Raw genomic sequence first — 14,484 nt, 5'->3', positions numbered from 1 at the left:
GTTTGACAATGAATGCTTACAATCTGTAGGTACTATCAATTTTGAATTATTGCAGCCATACATGTGCTGCCAGTGCCAAACTGTTCACAAACTGATAGCCGCTAAGACAACAGTGGAGAAAAATTCACGATGACCTTTAATAGAAGAGACAAGACGACGACCGAATAATCAGGGAACACAGTGAAAAGGAAAACGTAGCTATGACATGAATGCAAATACAATGGAGTGGCGGGTGAAACATGTACGCAAGCAATAAAGGTAATAGATGCACCAAAGGAATCAGAAACCAAATGCATGTGTATAGCTGGAGACAGTGACGTAGCGATGCGTTTGGAGGAGTGTTCAGTGGATGTCAAATGGCCGATGATGTGTAGCAGCTAGTTCAAGTTACTCACCCAGGCCAAATGCTTTGAGATGAAACAAGAAACTTTATTTTATAGTTTCACTTTTACGTCGCGTTATAGACTTACGGAGTTCCTTATTAGCAGTCTGTTGTTTTGCACAACGAAATCGAATCATACATTCAATCGCCTGTGGTTTATAGCCCGTGTTTTTGTATGTACCTCAGAAGTGCAAGGGAATTTGATAATATGTAGGATAGTTACTTCAATACACAGAAATGCTGTGTTACGTGTTATCACGAGTAGACAAGCATTATTCTTCGCAGTAATGTGGAGGTATAAGACGACTCTGAATGAATACTGTGTCCATGCGTGTACGTACTGCGAGGGGTTGGACGGGTATGGACCGAACTTCTACATCGTGCATGTACTTATTTCACAGGGTTACAGTGTAAGTAGGCTGTTTAGGTTTTTTTATTGCTAACGCCACGTAGCGCTCTGTATGAAAATCACTGGCTGTGCTGTGTGCAGTCTGTGGCTGGTTTGCATTGTTGTTGGCTATTGTAGTGTTGGGCAGCTGGATGTGAACAGCGTGTAGCGTTGCGCAGTTGGAGGTGAGCCGCCAGCAGTGGTGGATGTGGGGAGTGAGATGGCGGAGTTTTGAGAGCGGATGATCTGGACAGAGACAGTAAATTTGTAAGACTGGATGTCATGAACTGATATATATATATTATGACTTTTGAACACTATTAAGGTAAATACATTGTTTGTTCTCTATCAAAATCTTTCATTTGCTAACTATGCCAATCAGTAGTTAGTACCTTCAATAGCTTGAATCTTTTATTTAGCTGGCAGTATTGGCGCTCGCTGTATTGCAGTAGTTCGAGTAACGAAGATTTTTGTGAGGTAAGAATTCATGAAAGGTATAGGTTATTGTTAGTCAGGGCCATTCTTTTGTAGGGATTACTGAAAGTCAGATTGCGTTGCGCTAAAAATATTGTGTGCCACTTTAGTGAATGTCTGAGTACGTTCAGTTTTGCTCAGCTGTTTGAAAATCAAATAACGTAGGGGTTTATCAGCACAGTAATTCATTAATTTTTCTAAGGGGACGTTAACAACAGTGCTAGCTGAATGTTCTCTAAAACGAAGGTTGTCCCAGTCGTGTAACAACCAAAACTTACCTGCAGTCACTCGTGAGAGGATTGTAGGCGTGGCCGGCAGCGCACACCATTCGCTGGGAGTTGATGTTCAGTTCGGAGCAGAAGTGGTAGACGCTACAGTTGTACGGGTCTGGGAAATACCCGAGGCCGTGGCAGGGAATGCTGCCGGTCGTGTCGGCGCCGCAGGCCGTGGGGCCAGTCACGCAGGTCCCCTGCTCGGCACTGCACCTGGTAGTGCCCTGAGTGCACGTCTCCAGCACCACCTCCTGGAAGCCTCCCTGGCCGTTTGACACGCAGAGGATCACCTATAACCAGAAAAAGGCGAAAAAGCCAAGGAAAGCTTTCTTCACCAGATTGAATCTACTGACATGAAACATTCCTCTCGTAGCGGTCCGGCGCGATACGACCAATACGGAGCAGTGGAGAGCCATTCCTCCAGCTTGTCAGGATAGTATGTGTGATGACTCTCCTTTCGGACATGTGCGAAAGAACAGACACCAATTTGATCCTGCATCGACCATGAATCAAGACACAAAGGAATTAAAGAAATTAGCTGTCACTCGGCACAGCATCTGCCTGGTAAACAGGAGACCTGGTTTCGAATCCTGGTCCGGCACAAATTTTTTTTTTTTCTTTATTGTATTTCAATTCCCCATCGGGGCGGGCTGGCAGCAGCATATGCACTGCTCTTCAGCCGAAAGACATAGAACAAAACAATAGAAGACATTTAAAAACAGCAAAGGAGGGAATAAGGTGAACATAGATATAAAAAAGGGGGAACAACATGGAAGGCAATAGACAAAAAAATGGGGTGACTAAAATGGAGATAAAAAACTGTTTAAAAGTAGCACACACAAAAAGCCACACACTGCGACGATTAAAAGAACACAAGGCACAGTATAAAGGTATCGACGGATGGCATAGCACATAACATAACACTGACGGCGAACTTCAAGGCAGTACACAATTAAAATCACACCTCTTGATGCACAGGAGAAACAGCACTAGACAACACTGATGTGGCACACTGATGATGATCAATACACAGGATCTGCCAGGCGCTAGGAGATGAGGGGGACCTGAGGAAGGGAGGGAGGGGAAGGGATGGAGGAGATGAGTGGGGGGCGCGCTGAAGAAGGCCAGGTAGGGAGGGATGTGGGAAGGAAAGAGGCAAGTATGGGGTGCAGGGTCTCAGGGCAGGGGGGGGATGGAGGAAAATCCGCTCTGGGAGAAGGAGGGAAGAGGAAAAAGGGGGCCCTGGGGAGGGGGGGGAACAAGGCCAAGTTATACTTGGAAGGAAGGGTAGATGTCACGGCGAAGTTCGTCATCCGGGAGGGGGAGGCGTTGGAAATTGCCCTGATGAAGGAGATGGAGGGTGTGGAGGTGGAGAGAGGGAGGGATACAGCGATAGAGGCGCGGCAACGGGCGGGGGGTGGAGAGAAAGGAGGAAACCAGAGGGTGGGGGGGATCAAGCCTGCGAACAATGTAAAGGATGCGGAGATGATGGAGGAACAGGAGGAGGTGGGGGAAGGGGATCAGTTCATACAGGAGTCTTGTGGGGGAAGGAAGGCGGATACGGAAGGCAAGGCAGAGCGCATGGCGTTCAAGGATTTGGAGGGCCTTGTAAAAGCGGGTGGGGGCGGAGATCCAGGCAACGCTGGCATAACAGAGGAGGCACAAATTTTCAGCTTGCCCCATTGATATAAATCAACACCAACTGACAGCTTACGTCTTTAATTCCTTTGTGTCTTGATTCATAGTGGCTGCAGGATCAAACTGGTGCCTGTTCTTTTAGACATGTCCAAAAGAGAAAACACCACATATACAGGATGATCCTTTGATAGTCACCAGGCCAAATATTTCATGAAATAAGCATCAAACGAAAAAACTACGAAGAACGAAACTTCTCTAGCTTGAAGGGGGAAACCAGATGGTGCTATGATTGGCCCGCTAGATGGCGCTGCCATAGGTCAAACGTATATCAACTGCGTTTTTTTAAAAATAGGAACCCCCATTTTTTATTACATATTCGTGTAGTACGTAAGGAAATGTGAATGTTTTAGTTGGACCACTTTTTTCGCTTTGTGATAGATGGCGCTGTAATAGTCACAAACATATGGCTCATAATTTTAGACAAATAGTTGGTAACAGGTAGGTTTTTTAAATTAAAATACAGAACGTAGGTACGATTGAACATTTTATTTCGGTTGTTCCCATGTGATACATGTACCTTTGTGAGAACGCATGCTGTTACAAAGTGATCATCTGTAAATACCACATTAATGCAATAAATGCTCAAAATGATGTCCGTCAACTTCAATGGATTTGGCAATACGTGTAACGACATTCCTCTCTACAGCGAGTACTTCGCCTTCCGTAATGTTTGCACATGCATTGACAATGCGCTGACGCATGTTGTCAGGCGTTGTTGGTGGATCACGATAGCAAATATCCTTCAACTTTCCCCACAGAAAGAAATCCAGGGACGTCAGATCCGGTGAACGTACGGGCCATGATATGGTGCTTCGACGACCAATCCACCTGTCATGAAATGTGCTATTCAACACCTCTTAAACCGCACGCGAGCTATGTGCCGGACATCCATCATGTTGGAAGTACATCGCCATTCTGTCATGCAGTGAAACATCTTGTAGTAATATCGATAGAAAATTGCGTAGGAAATCAGCATACATTGCACCATTTAGATAGCCATTGATAAAATGGGAGCCAATTATCCTTCCTCCCATAATGCCGCACCATACATTAACCCGCCAAGGTCGCTGATGTTCCACTTGTCGCAGCCATTATGAATTTCAGTTGCCCAATAGTGCATATTAAGCCGGTTTACGTTACCGCTGTTGGTGAATGACGCTTCGTCGCTAAATAGAACGTGTGCAAAAATCTGTCATCGTTCCGTAATTTCTCTTGTGCCCAGTGGCAGAACTGTTCACGAAGTTCAAAGTCCTCGCCATGCAATTCCTGGTGCATAGAAGTATGGTACGGGTGCAATCGATGTTGATGTAGCATTCTCAACACCGACGTTTTTGAGATTCCCGATTCTCGCGCAATTTGTCTGCTACTGATGTGCGGATTAGCCGCGACAGCAGCTTAAACACCAACTTGGGCTTCATCATTTGTTGCAGGTCGTGGTTGGAGTTTCACATGTGGCTGAAAACTTCCTGTTTCCTTAAATAACGTAACTTTCCGGCGAACGGTCCGGACACTTGGATGATGTCGTCCAGGATACCGAGCAGCATACATAGCACACGCCCGTTGGGCATTTTGATCACAATAGCCATATATCAACACGATATTGACCTTTTCCGCAATTGTTAAACGGTCCATTTTAAGACTGGTAATGTATCACAAAGCAAATACCGTCCGCACTGGCGGGATGTTACGTGATACCACGTACTTATACGTTTGTGACTATTACAGCGCCGTCTATCACAAAGCGAAAAAAGTGGTCCAACAAAACATATTTCTTTACGTACTACACGAATATGTAATAAAAATGGGGGTTCCTATTTTTAAAAAACGCTGTTGATATCCGTTTGACCTATGGCAGCGCCATCTAGCGGGCCAACCACAGCGCCTTCAAGCTAGACGAGTTTCGTTCTTTGCAGTTTTTTCGTTTGATGCTTATTTCGTGACATATTTGGCCCGATCACTATCAGTGGACCTCCCTGTATAATTAAGATGATGATGGGCAATGATCGTGCAGATGCACAGCAAGCTCGAACTCTTACAGGAATCGACGATATGCCATTAGTAGTGAGGCTGATGAGCAGAGCACTACATCAGAAGTATGTGGTATAAGTTGATAATTCCGGTCTGTCGGTATCCTCCACACCTACAAATCCTTAATCCGCCCCATCCTCTGTTATGCCAGTCCCACCTGGATATCTGCCCCCCTCCCCCAAATTCTATAAGTCCCTCCAGATCCTTGAGCATCATGCACTCCGCCTCACATTCCGTATACGCCTCCCGTCCCCCATGCGGATCCTCTATGACCTCATTCCTTTCCCCCATCTGCTCCTGTTCCTCGAACATATCCGCATACTCTACACCTCCCGCCGCCTTGATCCCCCTCACCCCCTGGTTGCTCCTCTCCTCTCCCATTCCCTCCCCCTGCCACGCCTTCACTGTTGTGTCCCCCCTACCCTCCATCTCTACACCCTTCATCTCCTTTCCCAAGGTGGCTTCCATCAACTCCCCCTCCTAGATGATGCCCTCTCTCCCTCCATCTATCCCTCCTATCAACTCTGCTCCTCACCCCCCTCCTTTCCTCTGTCCTTTCCCTGTGTTCCCTCTCCCCCCCCCTTCCATCCTGTTTTCTCCCCACCAAACCCCTCCCTACCGCCCTTCTCCCCCCTCTCGAGTCCTTTTGTATTCCCCTCCTCTGCCTTCCCCACTCCCTGTCGCGTCTGCCCAGCACCCCCACCCCTCTTCTGGGTCCTCATCCTCCATCGGCTCCTTTCCCGCCTCCCCCCCCCCTTTCGCTTTTCCTCTCCTTCCCCCCTTTTTTTATTTTCCCATCATCTGTCCAGTTTCCCCCCACCTGTTCTCGACTGTGGTATGTCACGTTTGCTAACTTTTTAGTGCAGTGTTCCAGTGATTGTTCAGTGTTGTTTGTCTTTCTCGTGTTGCGAACAGAAACCACGCAGTCGCTTGGTGTGAATTTTATGTCTTTTGCGAACAGAAACCAGACTGTCGCCGTGTTTTTTAATTGTCTGTCTATTGTTTTACCTGTCTGCTTTGTATGTATTATATTAGCATCATCATCCCTTTGTTCTATGTTTTAAGTTCCAAGATTTTTTCGCCATGTTACTATTTAATTCTCCGATTTTATCGCCTGTTTTTATTATTTATTCTCTTCATCTTTTTCACAAAGTCTGTAGGCTGAAGAGCGGCATACTAAGCTGCTGCCAGCCCTCCCCCTTTGGGGGGGGAATCGAAATTCAAGAAAGGAAAAAAAAAAAGGTCTGTCAGTAGTCGTGCTAGTGTTGTCCATGTGGCTGTGGTGACCACTGTGTCCAGGTGGCGTACTGGTCAGCACATCTGCCTAGTAAGCACGAGACTTCGGTTCGAATACCTGTCCGGCACAAATTTTCAATTTGGCCCATTGACATAAATCAAAGCTCAACTAGCACCAGTGTCTTCAGTTTCTTTGTGTCTTGTCACGATAGTGTGGCTGCTCACCTACCCAGGCATTATGGGTTCAATGGGCTGGTGAAAGAGACAGGAGACTGTCAGTGGTGAGGCTGGCCACAGCAAGGTAGAGTTCATGAAAACTCTTCATTATTCACGAGGCTAGAGCAGAGAGAGGTGAGTGGCCTCATCTTTTGGGTGCAGCCTGGCGTCGACCAAAGGCATCTTGATTCCTGCACAGTAGATTCGGATGAGCCTGAAGGGCACAGTTGGTGCAGCGATACACTGTGGTTACTCGGTGGTGCTGAGACGGCTGCTTGTGCACGGGCCTCGTAGCTCCACTGGATCTGGCTGGCATAGTTCACGGCACTCAGTATCTCTGGGTCAGCACCTCAACGTATGGGCCGAAAACCACAATGGCTGTACGGAGGATACAGCGGGCGTCTGGAAGCATGGCGGTCGTTTGGTTACTGGCGCCACTTCGAACACGCCTGGCGCATTTATCAGCGTGTATAATGTAGAAATGCACTACTAGCCGCTAAAATTGCTACACCAAGAAGAAATGCAGATGATAAACGGGTATTCATTGGACAAATATATTATACTAGAACTGACATGTGATTACATTTGCACGCAATTTGGGAGCATAGATCCAGAGAAATCAGTACCCAGAACAACCACTTCTGGCCGTAATAACGGCCTTGATACGCCTGGGCATTGAGTCAAACAGAGCTTGGATGGCGTGTACAGCTACAGCTGCCCATGCAGCTTCAAGACGATACCACAGTTCATCAAGAGTAGTGACTGGCGTATTGTGACGAGCCAGTTGCTCGGCCACCATTGACCAGACGTTTTCAATTGGTGAGAGATCTGGAGAATGTGCTGGCCAGGGCAGCAGTCGAACATTTTCTGTATCCAGAAAGGCCCGTACAGGACCTGCAACATGCAGTCGTGCATTACGCTGCTGTTATTTAGGGGTTCGCAGGTATCGAATGAAGGGTAGAGCCACGGGTCGTAACACATCTGAAATGTAACATCCACTGTTCAAAGTGGCGTCAATGCGAATAAGAGGTGACCGAGACGTGTAACCAATGGCACCCCATATCATCAGGTCGGGTGATACGCCAGTATGGCGATGACGAATACACGGTTCCAATGTACGTTCACCGCGATGTCGCCAAACACGGATGCGACCATCATGATGCTGTAAAAAGAACCTTGATCCATCGAAAAAATGACGTTTTGCCATTCGTGCACCCAGGTTCGTCGTTGAGTACACCATCGCAGGCGCTCCTGTCTGTGATGCAGCGTCATGGGTAACCGCTGCCACGGTCTCAGAGCTGATAGTCCATGCTGCTGCAAACGTTGTCGAACTGTTCGTGCAGATGGTTGTTGTCTTGCAAACGTCCCCATCTGTTGACTCGGGGATCGAGACGTGACTGCACGATCCGGTACAGCCATGCGGATAAGATTCCTGTCATCTCGACTGCTAGTGATACGAGGCCGTTGGGATCCGTATTACCCTCCTGAACCCACCGATTCCATATTCTGCTAACAGTCATTGGTTCTCGACCAACGCGAGCAACAATATCGCGATACGATAAACCGCAATCGCGATAGGCTACAATCGGACCTTTATCAAAGTCGGAAACGTGATGGTACGCATTTCTCCTCCTCACACGAGACATCACAACAACGTTTCACCAGGCAACGCCGGTCAACTGCCGTTTGTGTATGAGAAATCGGTTGGAAACTTTCCTCATGTCAGCACGTTGTAGGTGTCGCCACCGGCGCCAATGCTCTGAAAAGCTAATCATTTGCATATCACAGCATCTTCTTCCTGTCGGTTAAATTTCGCGTCTGTAGCACGTCATTTTCGTGCTGTAGCTATTTTAATGGCCAGTAGTGTAACACCGCGGTCTGGCTACGATAGCGTGTATCGAAGATCAGTGATATGCCGCTTCGACGTGTCGTTGCATGAGTCCTGTGACATACTGATGTAACGTGTTTGGCGTTTTTGCCTTCAGTATGGTTCACTGTGTGCCACAGTTCCCCCTGTATCGTATATTCCGTCCATGTAGCAACGCCCTAGATGCACAAAGGAAGGAAAAGAGGGTGCATCCAGTCCCTCACCCCAAAAGCATTTAAAGAAAGATGCTGGAGGAAGGTGGCCGAAGTCGTTTAATGAGAGGGACTGAAATGGAATTCTTATTTCCGTGTTTATTAATTTTATCGTTCTTATATTAATGTTATATATGGTACCTGCAATATGCAAGTTTTACGACTGGAAATATTTTGTACATGTATATCTTGTGTAATTCAGTGCTGCCTATACTCAGAGGAATTCATATCGATGGAATTCTCCTCTGTTGTTTACATTGGCTGGAACTGAAAATGCCTGGCAAATAAACGGCTAAAAACTGCGCACAACGTTCATATCTCTGAATAAATATGAACACGAAGGAATAAGTCTTACACAACTAAAAAAAAAAAAGTTGTCCTTCGAAATACAAACGAAACAACATTCAACACCATGTTTCTCCAATCAATGCACTATAAGAAGATTGATCCACAGTCTTGTATAAGAATCGCCGGGCATCATTCAGATCCTGTGTGTGCCAGTGAAGACCTAGGTTTCAGATCACCTCCTCAGCATACCTCGATGCTGAGGGGGAGTTTGCAGCGAATCTCGTAACGGACAGATAAGCGCCGAACTGATGCTGTTGAATTCTCCACCTACGAACCAAATGTTGTAGAAGGCCGACATCAGCTCTTATCATTGCGAGCTGTGTTTTGTGCCTCACGATAGCAACTGATTGCTCGAAAGATCGCGGTGGTACACGCCTGTTTGGAGGGAAGCTTCCAGCATAGACATCCTTCTTTCTGTAAAATGATAGTTGACGCACGATCTAGGCGTGAAATGACCTTCTGACTCATGACGACAAACTTAACTTTATTCACAAGTCTTATCGACCCTTTCACGGTTGGAGAAACGCAGTGTGTTTCTAAACTGCACTGACTCACATCTGCATCTGCATCCGCGTCGACATTCTGCCAGTCATTGTGAAGCACATTGGAGAGAATACTTACCACTGAACCACTTCTTAAAATTTCCTCCTGTTCCATTAGTGTACTGGCTGCAGGAAGAATGACTGCAATCGTTTATAGGCTGATTGCGTTACCCAGTATCCTGCCAGTGAACTCAAGTCTACCACTTGCTTTGCCCAAGACTGAGCATCTGTTTTTATTCAACCGCAGCTCGTGGTCTAGTGGCTAGCGTTGTTACCTCTGGATCACGGGGTCCCGGGTTCGATTCTCAGCGGGGACGGGGATTTTCTCCGTTCGGGGACTGGGTGTTTGTGTTGTCATCATCTTTCGGAAGTGGCGAGATTGGAACTGGAAAGATTGGGAACTTGTATGGGCGCTGGTGACAGCGATGTTGAGCGGCCCACAAACCTATAGCATCATCATATGCGTTTATTCCACCTGATGTGCCTACTAACTATTGCAACTGCATACACTGCTCTGCGAAATCCCAATGAAGAGCCATATGCATATACAAAAAGGAGTCTCATAGCTTGGCTAATGGCCGTACAATACGTTACTTCCCGACAAAAAAAAGAAAAAAAAGATCCTGCACTTCAGATTCATTGCACGATGAAGACAAAAGACTATCAGAAAACATTGGAAAATTTTTAAAAATGTATATAATTCTTTACAATTTAAAAAAATAGAATTCTGTGAAATTTAGTGAACAGAGTGAATCGAAAAAGACGCAAACACAAGGACAAAATAATTATAGTATGTTGACATATTTCTTCTCATATGTGGTACAGTTTTCTCTGGAAAGATGACAGACATTTATTCTGAAGTAGAAATATCGGAAGTACCGTATTTTTATGCTGAAGAAATCTCAGAGGAGAACTTCATCCTCACATCAGACGAAGTTGTATATTTACTTTCTTTTTTAAAAGATTATGTAAACATTTCTTTTAACAAGAAGAAGCGATTAACTCAATTTCTGCTGTTCGGTGATACATTCATCGTAATCTGGAGCAACCAAGACGGCAGTACGGAGCTTTTGGCGAGTGGCGTGCTCATAGTTAAGAGAAGCCAAATTCAACAAACAAGCCTCAGGAAACCGATGCACCACATAAATCATGAAGAGATTGTGAAATAAATTGGAAACCAATCTACGAACTGAGCTGAAAGTGTTCCCCCACAGTGGTGGTCATCTGGAAAATGACGAACCAGAAACAGAGACAGTTATTGTTTATGATTCTACCAAAATGCAAGTTCGTCATAAGTAAATGGCATTGAAGCGAGGCCGAAAAGACAAGCATGGCGAATAGAAGGATAGGCTGAAGGAGAGGAAGGAAAACCTGGAAGAGCACTTGCTCATATAAGACAAAAGTCCCAGGTTAAAGTCCATTTCGACTCAAAGCTTTAATCTGCAAAGAACTTTCATATCGGCGCTTATTCCGCTGCAGAGTAAGAAATTCATTCTGGAAGCGACCCATCACGCTGTGGCAAAGTCATGTCTCTGCAATATCCTTTCTTCCAGGAGTATTAGCGCCGTAGGCTATGCAGGAGAACTTCTGAGAAGTTTGCAGGGTAGGAGATCGGGAGCTCGCGGAAGAAAATCTGTGGGGACGGATCATGATTCGTGCTTGGGTAGATCAGCTGTTAGAACAAGAGCACTTTCCCCCAAAAAGCAAAACTCCCGGGTTCGAGTCTGGGTCCAGCAAATAGTTTTAATCTACCAGGAACTTTGATATCAGTGCACACTCTGCTGCAAAGCGAAAGGTTCATTCTGCAGACAACAAGATATCGGATGTATATGCTTCATCACAGAACATGAATGTCTGAGGTCGGCCCACTCTGTAAAAGAGGATAGGCGTCGGTCGGTAGCAGGTTAGATGACGGTGAAGAGCGCTGGTGCAGCCAAAGCGATGGCATCTTCCAGTGGCATAACTGTGTCACGAGGCCAGACTCGTACCATTCTGGTTTGAGGATCATAGTGTGTTGACCTCCGAATTCGCTTAATTTGAAACCCATGGAAGACATCTAGGTTGCTATCGGTCACCAACTGCACGCCCACAAATCAGTGGTCAATAATTTAAGGGAACTGCATGACTTGTGCGTAGACATCTATTACCTTATATGTGTGGAAAGCTCCTATTCGAGCAGTCAAATAAGACTTATCCCTTCATTCCCTGCGCCACATGAAAAAGTGTTCATACTCATTCACAGATATGAAGGTATGCCCAATTTCCTAATCACGATACACGAAATATACACCATCTCAGAATGGTTCAGTGTTTAACACGACGATTTAGAAATTATCACACATGATACAAAGAATAGTAACTCATATTCTGTCTGTCCTCAGGTCCGTGACACGATTGGAAAAAGTTAGAGTCCTATACAGGAGCACTTTCAGACGTCTCGAAGTATAAAGTCCCTTAAGAAGTTAAAGTATGTTAGCGGCCATTCACCACCCAGAATCAAACGCCTCCACCATCGAATACCACTCGTTACCACAGGCAGGTCTGCATCGTTCCAGAACCCACGTGAAAGTGTCCAGAATCGATTCCTTGAGTTCTTCACTCGAAACGGTCCCAGTCTCCACTTGACTCCCGTAGTGTTCCGTTACTGTCTGCTTTTCCATTGGCTAATGGCTGTCGCCACCGAAAATACATCGTTCTTAAGTTCTCAGACATCATTTGACTCAACTTGACCACATCCCAGACTGTTGTAACAAAATTCTAAGTTTCAAAAAACTCACGCAAAATATTTCTAAGTGTCACGACTGGCGAGGCAAAAGAACTTTATCACTGAAACCGTGCGTGGCTGTATCACCATTCATATCAGCATAGATCGTGCCTCTTCAACATCATACTAAGCTGCAAGATGGCCATGACCTTTTAACGGTGTTCTCCACGGGAATACGCTGCATCTACATCGCTCAATGACTTTGTACTTTCTCCAGCCTCATTCACAACTTTTTTTAATTAAATGATATCACAATTTTAATGAGCTGCGATCTAAAATTCTAAACCAAACTGATAACTTACACTTAATTTTTTGTGAAGCAGTTTTCACAAAATTTAAAGTTAAACAAATGCAAAGTTTTGTTGCAGAGCTAAAATTCGGTTCATACTTTCTGTGCTATCAATAATTACTACAAATACAGGTACGGCGCCACTTCATTCTTTGATATTTCCTCCATTTCCATTGCACTGTTCAGAATTATGATCGATGTAACAGTTTAATAATTTAACTAAAAAAAAAAAAGAACAGAATAAAATATGTAAATCTTACGAACTAAATGTTGAATGTGACGTATATACATGTCCTCTAGCACGTACTGCCTTGCTAATTGTGTATGTGTCTTGTATTAAATTACATGTAGATTTTTATTTAAGTTCGGTTAAGAAGTTTCTCACAGATTAATTAGTTCAATCGATGCACACTATTGAAAAATATTATTCGAGCGCTTGATTTCTTTTGCATCGTAAATATTATAGAAGTTATTAATTAACTGCTGTATTTCAATTATAAAAGTAATCTAGGTGCTGTATCTTCTCACACATATAAATTAGAATTCATATCTGCATACTGGCAGAGTCATGTTAACCTCCTGTTTAATTTTACTTGTCATCCTTCGCCATAGCTGTTGCAATTTGCACTGTGGCTGCACAAATGCGAACAATGTAAAAGAACGCATTGCTTCTTATTACCAAACCAGATCATCCACATTCAAATACAGTATGTTGTGTCAATGCTGACTCTGTATAACTGTTCCACTTGTGCAACAATTCACTGACTACAAAGCCTGTTACTGGGACTCTTACAGTTGCAGGATGATGAAGCACAGCGTGAAGGTCAATCAGGCACTCTGCGTACTAAAAACAACGTTAGCAAATAATACGTATATTAGTTTAGGTTTTACAGTTGAACAATCTCTGTGACAGTGCTGAGGACAGTGGACACATCACTCAGGCTTCGAACATGACGCATTGCCTGCCTTCCCGGTGCCATCTGCTAGGCTATGACAGCTCACATAGCAGGTGCGATGTCATGCAGGTAGCTGGTTGAACAGGCAGCAGTCATAGCTGGTATGATGGTGGTGTTCATGAAGTCGTCAACTCCCTGTTACTAGGGCACACCAGTGGGTATTGCAGTAAACTTCCACCAGCTCTGCATGGGACAAAGGTGGTGGTGCAGAAGTTCAGCATGGCCTCTCCATTAGATATGCACAGCCTATGCTCACATATGCAAGTTGAAGGGCAGCAGCAGCTACCACACCTCGCCAGTACAGAGACAGGTTGACGGTGTGCCACACACCATCACTTTGGCTCTCAGCAAGCCGGTGGTAGAAGACTCGAAAGTCTTCACATCAGCAGATGAGACGTCGGCACTCACAGTAGCCAAGTTCAGAAGACAAGGCAGGCCGCAGTCTCCAAGATAGACGTCATCTGGTGGATGGTAGGCATCATATAACATGCTCTGCAGTGTGGCTGGCTTCCTATAACTGAACAGGAAAAGAACTTGGAAGTCCAAGAATTTGTAGCAGTCCGTCTGAGCCACTGCCATTACGTCTTATTGCTTATTGGGGACGAGTGAATTTGGCTATTCTTCCAATCTCATCGGCGTTCTTCACTGCACCTCAGTGTCACAACTTACTCTTTCAGTGCTTCACCTTAGTACTTTTCCGCCTTGTCAGTGGGCTGATAGGCGTTCTTGTGTAAAATTTACTCGTTGTTTTGGCACCTTTCTGTGCTGTCAGAACGACGTTATGTTCCTTCCTCAGTGAGGTCACGTTACTG

At 45.3% G+C, this 14,484-nt stretch overlaps 1 protein-coding gene across 1 annotated transcript in view; it reads right to left on the bottom strand.

Annotated features, from left to right (window-relative positions):
- LOC124619887 (threonine-rich protein-like) overlaps window positions 1-14,484 on the bottom strand; it is a 75,138-nt gene that overhangs the window by 40,509 nt on the left and 20,145 nt on the right. The window contains exon 3 of the mRNA XM_047146516.1: window positions 1,523-1,806. Within this exon, the coding sequence (XP_047002472.1) occupies window positions 1,523-1,806 (284 nt within the window). The remainder of the gene's footprint in view (window positions 1-1,522; window positions 1,807-14,484) is intronic.

This window comes from Schistocerca americana, chromosome 6, assembly GCF_021461395.2.
Source record: "Schistocerca americana isolate TAMUIC-IGC-003095 chromosome 6, iqSchAmer2.1, whole genome shotgun sequence".
NCBI lineage: Eukaryota > Metazoa > Arthropoda > Insecta > Orthoptera > Acrididae > Schistocerca > Schistocerca americana.
Note: the sequence above shows the minus strand (reverse complement) of the source record. Positions and strands in the feature narration are given on the sequence as shown.